The sequence below is a fragment of the Sesamum indicum genome, linkage group LG3 (genome assembly GCF_026168435.1).
Source record: "Sesamum indicum cultivar Baizhima isolate 11 linkage group LG3, ASM2616843v1, whole genome shotgun sequence".
NCBI classification, from domain to species: Eukaryota; Viridiplantae; Streptophyta; class Magnoliopsida; order Lamiales; family Pedaliaceae; genus Sesamum; species Sesamum indicum.
The window spans coordinates 29,854,567-29,865,129 of NC_142659.1; the positions used below are offsets into that span (position 1 = coordinate 29,854,567).

Below are 10,563 nucleotides of genomic sequence, written 5' to 3' on the forward strand. Positions count from 1 at the left end.
TTAATTAGCATAATGAATTAGAGGATTAGTTTCATTATTAGGGTCTAAAATACCAGTCCAAAAGTGATTAATTTGAGGGCTAGCTGATCAATATATGTATGTATGTATGTATATTTGTATGTCATATATATATATGGGTCTGTAGCAATGTTAAATCTGCAAGGTTGTGCATGTAAAATCTTCAAGGGCTTATGATTTTAAATGTTTTTGTTATTATTTTTATTTTTTTCCTACTAGGCGTTCTGAGTTCTCATAAGGTTAATTACATGACGACTGAGTTCATTGTCAATATATCGAATTCATTTAGGTAGTATTTGGATTGAAGGATTTTAAGATTATATAAATCTTTTGAATTTGTTTGAATATTCTAAGTTTAAAAGATTTTAAATCATTCAGTTTTAATTTTAAATTATATTTTGTTGAATATTGATGAACTTCAAATTCTTTTCAAATTGAAGTATTTTAAATTCTTTTTTCAAATTCTTCCCTTAAATTCAAATCCATCAATATAATGCACCATTAACAATTTTCTTCTACATGCATGCACATTAATTTTTAAATTTTTTTATCCAAATTAGCTTTGATCAAATTAAATCAATTATACAATAAATATGATACATTTATCTTGAACAGACAAATATATTATACTTATCATACTTTATTACCATCCGCCAATTAAAATTAAAAACATGTAAATTTTTTTCTAGGGTCAATAGAATGATTACCTTTCATAATGATATCTTAAAAGAGGACGACATGATTAATTTAAATATGCACTTTTCTATCTTTGAAATTTGATTGCAAATCTAAGAAAAAAATGATTTTGATATTAATTTATAGTTTTCATGATCGAAAAAGAAAAACTTGCTTCTTCTTTTTTTTGTATATAAGTATGGGATGCAGCCATAATTAGGATATAAATTAAGTTTAACCATAATTAAGATCATTCCGTTCCTTTATGCTGTTTCTTGTTTGGTGGAGAGTAAGTGGGTTTTAAGTTGCTTTTATAGTGCAAGTTAAAGTTGTGGTGGTAACTTTTCTTTGTTTATTAAGAATTTATCATTAGGAGGAAGAAACTAGCAAATGATGCAACTTACATTGAATTAATTGGTAAATTGTCAAAAATATAATAGCTAAATTTAAGGTGAAAAAAAAACCTTTATTAAAATAGTCTTGATCAGAACATTTTCATGTATTTTGAAAATTTAAGAGGACAAATTAAATATTCTTAGGGAAAACTAAGTAAAAAAATTAAGAAAATGATGGTCATATGTATTGGTGATGTAATTATTAAGCATAATTAAAACCACTTTAACAGCTTTATTTTAATTGCTTTGTTCTTCAAGTAGGTGCTGTGTGATGGAGTGTGTGACCTCATCCTCATGCATACACAATTTTTAATAAAGAAATTGTAGGTAGTAAGTGCATTTGCGACCAACCAGCCCTCCATATATATCTTTTTTTCTCATCCAATATATTAGTAGTTGCATGAAATTCCTAAATTAGATAAATAGTTGTACACTCCCCATGCACGGGAATGTATGTCCTCCCCAGTAATACTAATTAATAAGTACTATCTTTGTCAACATTTTTTGCTAGGAATAAAATGACAACACAAACCATTAAAACCTGCTAGGATAATTACATCCACTCTTCAATTAGGGAAGTATTCAAAATAAGGGAAAAGTGGACTCCTTTAAAGTCTGCCAGAATTAGAAATACTTCCTCGTTGTTGGAAAAATTACAAGTATTCCTTAAAATTACAAATACACAAATACCCTCTTGTAACAGCTCATTGTAAGGGGTATTTATATGTATTGGTAATTAAGAGAAATTTCAAGGAGCCTGTTGTAATTTACCCTAAAAATAAAGGAAGTTATTATTTTGCTTCTTATATTTAAAAGACAATATTAATCTAAGTGGAATATATTATCGCAATTAAATGACAAAAAATGTCCACTCATCTTCAGTTCATTAAGGACAGCCCTAAAGAACACCCTCAACATTCCTGTTCGATAAATTCCATGTACTTGAAGCAGGTTCTCTCCTTTGATATCACGAGAACTACCAACTGAGAAACTATCACCGAACAGTTTTTGATTATCATGTGATATGATTCAATAACGTAAGTGGCCGTCGTATCTACACACTCTCATCCACAAAACTGAATTATGAAGATAGTGGGTGATAATTTGTACACACTTGGTTGCCCCGGGGGGTGGAGAGGAGAGTAGTACCTGGAACAAGCCTTCCGAGCTAATGAGTTCCTTTCTTTGCTGGAACAAGCCTTCCCAGTTAATGAGTTCCTTTCTTTGCCTTTTGCAGAACCTCCTTCAAGACCAAGGATATTCTGTGCGACATATGGTGTTCCAGAAACATCTCTTTGACCCTTTTGTAACCTTTCATTCCCATTGTCCTCCTCGTCTCAACGTCTGTGGCTAGTCGAATGATGTTTTCCGCAAGAGGTGTTACACCCTCTTTTCCAGCTGGATGCAACCAACCAGTGGTGCCATTTACAACAATCTCCATTGTACCTCCAGCTGCAGTACCCTGAAGTATATAACATATATGCTTAATGAAGTGCAAGGGTAATGAAAACTGGAATCAGGAAGCCATTGACTACTTTAATGATCAAGAATGTTGGTTTTATATTGTTCGCATTTTTTTTTTAAAAGAAAAAAGAATAACCAGGGTCTAGATAAAAAGTCATGCAAGCATATACAAACAGCCTAAGGTTTCAGTTTCAATTAGTAGAACCTGGTAGCCAGTGATGCATTTTCCATTAACCCAAGATGCTGGTCCTCCACAATGTGGGCATCTTTTCTTAGTGCGAGTTATGACATTCAGAAGTAGGGTAAGAGGGAATTTGGGGGGTGTAGGGAGAGGGGGAAGGGGAATTCTTTTTCTCTTCATTTTTCCCCCTCCTAGTTGGATGACTTGCATGTATTGCACGTAGAAACTGGAAATATTTCACTGCAGGGGTGTAGGCTGCACCACCAGCCCCGTCTAACTCAACCTATGGTTTGTCTGTCTGTGTGTACATGATTGTTCAGGATAGATCGGCTTAAGCTTCATTGTGAAGTAGAAACCTCGGGATACAAGAAGGTCATCTAGGAAGCTTTCGCACAGAGGCAAATTGAAGGCACAACAGAAACAAAAAATAAGCACTGATGCAAAGGGTCCATAGCCTCTACGAAGTGCTGAATTTGGAACAACGATCTTGCTTGCTTGTAAAAGGAATGGACGAAAGCATGCTTTATGATAATTTCAAAATTTGTTTTGTTACAACTTTATGATGATTTTTGGGCTTGGTAGGAGTTGAAGTTCATAAGACAAGATCGATACCTCAGCCATGAACCACCCAACCCCTGCATGTAGATGCCAATAAGAGGGAAGGACATTCTCCTCTTTAAGACTAGTATATTTATGATCTTCAGTAGGTAGTAATTCCTCCCTTGACAATAGCAGGTATTTTTAAATAATCAATATTTGGAAATGAGACATGGGAAGGTCACAGACTCTAAATTCTGTATGTGATAAATAAACTCAGGGATGCCCAGAATGCATTCAAAATAAAAAAAGATAGAAACAGGAATAAGCTCACCAATACAGGCAGCTGAAAAGCCATAGCTTCAATGGTTATCCTTCCAAAGCACTCTCCACGTGCCTGCATTTAACAGAATGTTAAGTTCTTCCAAGTACAACGAAGAGAGATCAAGCTCATCTATATATGCAAGTGAATCATACTTCTTAATATCACAACCACATTATCATTCTGAAGTTGGCAATAAGAACACCAACTGCATAACATCAAGAAAGTCATGATTTCATAAGTTCCCAATGTTTTCGACAATATAGCTTAATATTAACATTATAAGAAAGTGGTCTTCATGCAAGAAAGGCCCAAACAACTTTCATTCTCATTGAACTAATTCATCACTTTGGAGTTTGGAGCTTGGCCTTTCTCCTTTCAGTCTGAAAATTTAGTCTAAAACCAACCATATAGGTTCGGCCAGGAAATAGAGAGAGCCAAGTCCTAACTCCAGGCTGATAAAAACTGGTTGAGCTTGTCAAAACCAGCAAGTAGGCACCTGGGCCAGCACATCATAAGTAAATTTGCCTTCTTAATTTGCCAGCTGCTACATGCTTTTGAGATTGTTGGGACAGACGGATGATCTGGAAGTTGCAGCAGGAGAGGGCCAATTATGCACTCATCCACTTACTGTTGGAAAATTTGTCATAGAGCCAGCACCAAGTCCAGTTTAGGTTTGAGGCTATTAGTATGAAACAAAACTACTCCACTTTAATTTTAGTGCATGTAATCAGTAGATGTCCAAAGTGATCACAAATAGAGAAAGCAAAAATAAAGTGTTTTTGCAAAAATATAAAAAAGATTATGTGGCTTCCTTTTCTTTTCATTTCACCTTCAACAAATGTCAGCAATCTTGTACAAAGTTAAGAATACCTAATAAACTAACATGAACAACTCCTAAATGAGTGCAAAGTATCATAGATAATTCTTCCATCAATGAGAGTAAGCCCCTTAGTAGTATCTGAGTGATTTATGAAACTTAAGTATTGTGTGCATTCATAAAACTAACAAATCAATATATACCTGAGAGTTCTGGACAAGAACGTCAATGGAAGCCAGATAGGGAGCAACATTCAGTGTTTTGTTCACAAAGTGTACACTCTCCTGAATTTTCTTGTCAGCAACAAATCTCCGCAATTCTGTTTCAAATTTAGTCTGGGCACCCATGTCACTTCCCACTATAACTGCATGCATTGGTGGAACTTTCAGTTTCCTCTCTTGGCTGAGTTGCAGGGCTTCATAGAAAGCTTTAAGAAACAGATCCTGACCTTTCCCTCGTGAAACACCTATAGCAATGCAGCATCATAAGTCAGAAACTGTCTAGTGGATACAACCATGAGTAACAACATACTTGCGTGCATACAGAGGCAACATACAGCATATAGAATTAACTTATCTCACATGTGGTACATGTGATCACAATAAAGGCCACAAGATAAAATGCTTAGAACTACAGAACTATGGCGTGTGAACAATTAGGAGCTTAAAGTAAAGAAATACATATTATGTTCCGTCAATTAAAAATTGAAAGAGGTTCAGGATTAAATTTATCATCAAACCTTTTTAGCAAGATATAGCAGAGAGAAATTACAACCAGCGAATCTTTCTTTAATTGCTTTTTTGATGTTTGAGCCGCATGCCCACTCTACTTTGTGGTCACTATCATATCTTTTCTAAGACATTCTAAAATTTGTTTAATCAATCACAAGATAGAAGAAGAGTGCTTCTTAGTTTGATGGCTGACAGAAATTATGCAGAAATGGACTAGCAAATTATCAGTCACCTCTCTAATCCATGAAGGTTCTTGTCCTTGCCGAGGAAGAGCCAAACAGCAAACGCAATCTTGGCTCATTCATGATAGTTGCAACAGGATATTTAAACTAGCTTCAAGTATCAAGCAAGGCCATGGTTATTGCCTTTGTCTCCACTACATCAGATACATATAAGTAATGCATTTTGTACAGATACAAGTTGTATCATGGCATAAATAGTTGGACATGAAAACGGTACGACGAAAACTAGCTCTTCTGAACTTTCATGGGATATTTGAATGGTAGCCTAGTCCTAATGTTTCATCAGAATTCTTTTATTTATTTTTTTTTCAAAAAAATAACCTAGATGTAATGCGTGCTTGCAACTGTCATGCTAAACACAAAATTCCTTTTACAGCAAAACCCACAACTGCAACAGGGAGGGTTAGATGTCAAACCAACCCGGAAGCAGATTGAAAGCACTTCTTAATACATTAAAACGCATTCAAAGAAAATTGCTGTTTAAGAAATAAATTCTGGAAGAAAAATGGCCAAGGATAAAATACAATTTCATAGTTTGTAAAGCATACTGTTGATAATGGCAAACAGAAGATCATCTTTTCGTACTCCAAGTGATTCCCTGATATGCTCCCGGAGAACCCTTCTTGCAACACTGTCTTCAGCTACTTCCATCAAGTCTTTGCTATTCCCAAGGTGCACAACATAGGTGTCAGGCATCTTAATCCTGCACCAATCGAGAACAATATAAGTTATAATTATTGCTTGCAGGGAGAATAACCCAAAAATTCTGGATAGTGTTGAAGTCAACTTAGATAGAGATCAGGTTTCCACAATCATTTGCATTTATACAAATTTTGGTGACACAGTAAATGATCTGCAACATAAGCTAAGTTTAGTTTCATGTTCCAAAACTTGTTCTCAATTTTTCGGAGATGGATGAGTTCATAAAGGAGTTTGAGGATGAGATTATGTAAGGGCCTACATCAGGCGTATGGTAGAAAATCAAAATGTGTTGCTAAAGTATTTCGAAATTATAGTTTTCCATTAAGTCAAATGCATGTTATCCATGGAATGAAGAAAACAAACAAACATCTTATTGATATTTCCAGAAATGGGCGACTTCTTGAAAATATTTTCCTATAATCTTTGAAATGAGGAATCAGTACTGAATAAGAAAAGACATTTCTAAAACACTGGCCGACATGGATCCACTGAAACATCTTCTGGAAATGCATATTTAGAAATGAAACAAAACATTACTTAACTTTTCTATTTTTTGGAACGAAGTACTTATTAACTTCTGCATCTTCAAAGGCTATAAATATGCATAGTTTTTGAGCAGTTGTTAGAATTATGAGCGAAACCATCTTGAAACAAATAGGGTCATACGAATCATATATAATATGTGAAGTAGCATACCCTAATCGTTCTCGTGTCCTGTTCTTCCAGTACTCAGCAGTAGTATGAGAATCAATCATGGCACCTGCAACAAAAGGGAGGTGCTTAACATACTCCAGTTTAAAGTAATGCCCTCGCATTTCATGAATCCACCACAAAACCTTGGGGAGAACACGGGCTACATTTTCTTGGAGCACAACATCCAACCATTTGCCAGCCACCGCAGTATTTAAAATGACTAGATCAGCTTTAAGAGCTATATCAACAGTTTCCTGGCCCTTTGCAGGCATAACCTGCATTGAATAACAAAATCAACTATTATCATTCTGACGCCGTAGTGACAAATGACGTTGAAAAGAATGGTCATTTGGGCAGAACTGGATATATGAACTTCATCATACCTCCACGCCTTTGGCCATCATCTTTTGTTCCAAACTGTAAATCACTTCATCAGGTTCAGTGGGCTTCTGATTAGTGATCCAGACAACCCGTGTGCTAACGGCTCTCAATAGAAACGCAAGCTCCATTAGTAGTAACGGCCCGCCTACGAAAATTTGTTAAAAAACAAAATTAGTCTTTCTGTAGACTCTTGGATAGAGCTTTTAGTCCAGAAAGATTGATTTTTTTCTCAAAGCAATTTCCTGGACAACTAGGAAATGCAGTATATGACACAGTTCAAAATTCATCAGACTCGACGATTAGTTTATTCTTCATTGTCAAAAGTTGATCTTGTATTGTCCCGACAGCAAGTTGTGCCCATTCACAACACCAATCAATCACACTTGAAAAACAGTTCCTCTTAGTTAGTTTCATAGAGTCAAAAGTTAAAAGTACCGGAGAGCGAGAGTTCGTGCGAAACCATGAGCACGAGCTTTGATTTCATAAAACTGAGAGGATTTTCTTCTTTCGTAGCAGCCGTGCTCTCAGAGTTGAACGAGTGAATGGGAGTGTTGAAACTGTTGTTATCAGCGTAATCATGAGAATTGCAGGAATTGAACGAAGCTCCGATAAAGAAGGCAATGGCGGTTGAGAGGGCGATGCAGAGTAATATCAGCAAAGGCCATTTCTTCTGGACTGAAATTGACGACGTCGTCGAATGCTTCGCCATTATATTGTTCAACAGCCGCAGCACAATTAAAGATCAAATTCAGTGTCGAATTGATGCATTTAGGGCACCAATCTGATGAGTTGGAAGAAAACTTGTCTGCTCACTGTTTAGATCTACAAGCCTTCACACTCCATTTCCAACTCTTCACTCATGAAACGACACCGTCACCTTGGCCAGACATAGAGTTTAAAAAGGGCAGAATTACACTTTTGAATGATTAAAATGTAAAATTAGCTATTTCAGTTAACAAAAAGTTTAGCTACTTAATGAATTATTAGGTTGAATTTAGGGAAATTCTTCGTCAAATGAGATTTGACCAAACTAAATCAATCATATCACTTGTGGAATACTTACTACTTAATTTATCATTTTTTTCTGAATTATAAATCAATCATATTTTAAATATACTATATATGTTATACAATTAATTTAAATCCCAACAAATTCAATTTGAATTAAAATAGTGTGAGGAAAAAGTAACATATTTCTCACACATTTTGTCATATCTTTAATAAGGAAAAAGAATGTTTTTCATTGTATCAGTCTGAATTTTGTTATTATAAAATAATATTATATTCTGTATTCTCTTAAATATGTATAAAATATATTTTTTAAAATATATAAATGACATAAATCGTATATACATAATAACGTACAATATCAAATATGAATTTATTATAATTTACTTTATTATTTTAGTATATTAATATATTTATCGAATCGATGATCCATCAATTTATTGAATTCTTAAGTAATTATGTAATTACCACCTAAAAAAAGTGTGTGTTTGAATTTGATTTTTGTTCTTAATTTTGTATGAAATTTTCAGTTTTGCCCTGAAATTTTGTAACAGAGAATTACTGATTAGTCATATTGAAAAATATTGGTAATTGCATACATAAATGACAGAACTTCTCTACTTCCCTCCCAAGAGAAAGAACATCTTTAGAACATTAACAGAAGAAGCGTGCATATAAAGGAAGCTGACTTCACATAGACAATGACTGAGGCACTGAGCTATGTATTCTCAGTTCAGTTCAGTTCACTTTGCGGCAATTCTTCCTAATTTCGCCTTTGGAGCCAATGAGAGGACTAATGTTCCCCATCTTAACCATAGACTTTGCAAACTGGTGGAAGAATAAAGCCTCACTTTCTGCATAGCTTCTCACCAGTTCGACGGTCTTCCCAACATTTCCGGTGAACAAAACTTCGTCTGAACTGAGAAGACCTTTGCCCCATAACAACAGCTTGAAGTATGTGTTGTCAAATCTCACCGGAGATGAAACATCAAGAGGTGAAATATTATTGTCACCGCCGACTTTAGGACAGGCTACTTTTAGGCCATTGTAGTAGTTTTTCTCAAGCGTGACGTCTGGTTGATTGTTCCCGTTCTGATTGTACAGCCTCTGTCTAAATGTCACACATCTTGCTGCTCCTATGGTGTGCCCTCCTGCAATATCTTACTGTTGTTAATATGTTTGTGGTTTATATCGTTAGTTTACGGTAGGTAAATAGGAAGAGTTGATCAACCAGAGAGAGCAACGAGGTCTTCTACATCAAGGCCTTGGGCCCTGAACTTTGTTATGAGTGTTTGGATGGTGGAATTAGGAGCAGGAATGTTGGTGTTGGATTGACTCAGACTTGCTGTTCTTGAATCCCTTCTCCCTAACGGCACTTCCCAATGAGGGCCACCACTCTGTTGCACATTATTCCGGAAGTTAGATTATTTTTTCCTAGGAAAGATTGTCGTTGATCTGGTAATAGATTGGAATGTAGCTTACTAGGACAGTAGAATCTCTGGCAGCAAGAGCAAGAATGTCTGCACAAGAAACAGTGTGAGGGCAGACCTGCTCCAGTTTAGCTTTGATTTCATCAATCACTTCAAATCCCCTGAGGGAGTTTTTGTTTGGCCCTGAGTTCTTCTCGCTCCTTGTTGCCGTGCTATCATCTAGTAATACTGATGCATCGCAGCCCTGCAGAGAGCACAGAAGTTTAGAATCAAGAACAAGAAAAATGAATCCTAAACCTCGGTCTTAAATAAGGGAAACACCTTTTAAAGACAAACCGGATATTTTGATTTCTTGATGAATTCAACCACATAAAATAGTGTAATTCCCTCAGAGAAATTCTATGAATATTACCTGAACAAAGCAGTCGTGAAAGTGGAGTCTGAGCAAAGAGGCAGCCATTCTTGGATCTTTGGTAATGGCATTTTCCAGTACAGACATTATGATTTCATTAGCTTGTGGACATGAAAACCGGTAGAAATCCGGGGTAAGACCTGTGTAACCTCCAGCGGCTCGACCAAAACTGGAACCAGGGAAAGCCTGAGGCTGAGAGCATGAGAGTAAAGCCACTGCCAGAAGGCTGAAAATCAACTTGAGAGAAGCCATTTCTAACTCAAATGACTATCATATACGATGTTTTTTCTTATTTGAGAGTGAGGTCTCTGTGCAGCATTCATTGATTTATATAGAGCTCAATTTTAGTAAAATCAACTGCTCTGCTACATACCAAATCCCCTTGGTGTTACATAATATGCCTCTTGCGGATATCCTGACCATGTCAAATGTATGTCAGACTTTGAATTTTTGGGACAGTGTTTCTGGTTTTAGTTTCACCTGCTCCATGAACTGCATGAATAATATGTCAGCCACGTTCTGTTTCAATGATCATTCTTTAAAGCTAACTTC

At 35.8% G+C, this 10,563-nt stretch overlaps 2 protein-coding genes across 2 annotated transcripts; both read right to left on the reverse strand.

The window, feature by feature from the left end:
* Nucleotides 1-1,876: 1,876 nt before the first annotated feature.
* LOC105159306 (uncharacterized) lies at nucleotides 1,877-8,038 on the reverse strand. Its single transcript, XM_011076317.3, has 7 exons — nucleotides 7,597-8,038; nucleotides 7,164-7,306; nucleotides 6,784-7,055; nucleotides 5,934-6,088; nucleotides 4,616-4,878; nucleotides 3,605-3,667; nucleotides 1,877-2,550 (listed from the first exon to the last, which is right to left on the reverse strand). The coding sequence occupies exons 1-7, from the start codon at nucleotides 7,868-7,870 to the stop codon at nucleotides 2,296-2,298; spliced, it is 1,425 nt and encodes a 474-aa protein (XP_011074619.1). The 5' UTR covers nucleotides 7,871-8,038; the 3' UTR covers nucleotides 1,877-2,295.
* A 674-nt stretch (nucleotides 8,039-8,712) lies between these two features.
* LOC105159307 (Peroxidase superfamily protein) lies at nucleotides 8,713-10,324 on the reverse strand. The gene is made up of 4 exons (XM_011076318.3): nucleotides 10,012-10,324; nucleotides 9,652-9,843; nucleotides 9,401-9,566; nucleotides 8,713-9,320 (listed from the first exon to the last, which is right to left on the reverse strand). Exons 1-4 carry the CDS (start codon nucleotides 10,261-10,263, stop codon nucleotides 8,908-8,910), a joined length of 1,023 nt encoding a protein of 340 aa, XP_011074620.1. The 5' UTR covers nucleotides 10,264-10,324; the 3' UTR covers nucleotides 8,713-8,907.
* Between the last annotated feature and the right edge of the window lie 239 nt (nucleotides 10,325-10,563).

Excerpts from the sequence above, each read along its gene's own strand:
- LOC105159306 (XM_011076317.3), bottom strand. The coding sequence starts at position 7,870 with ATGGCGAAGCATTCGACGACGTCGTCAATTTCAGTCCAGAAGAAATGG. Across the intron at positions 6,089-6,783 it reads AGGACACGAGAACGATTAGG|GATTAAGATGCCTGACACCT; the intron begins GTATGCTACTTC and ends CGATTGGTGCAG. Across the intron at positions 4,879-5,933 it reads TCTGTTTGCCATTATCAACA|GTGTTTCACGAGGGAAAGGT; the intron begins GTATGCTTTACA and ends GCATTGCTATAG.
- LOC105159307 (XM_011076318.3), bottom strand. The coding sequence starts at position 10,263 with ATGGCTTCTCTCAAGTTGATTTTCAGCCTTCTGGCAGTGGCTTTACTC. Across the intron at positions 9,844-10,011 it reads TTCACGACTGCTTTGTTCAG|GGCTGCGATGCATCAGTATT; the intron begins GTAATATTCATA and ends TGCTCTCTGCAG. Across the intron at positions 9,567-9,651 it reads CCAGAGATTCTACTGTCCTA|AGTGGTGGCCCTCATTGGGA; the intron begins GTAAGCTACATT and ends AATGTGCAACAG.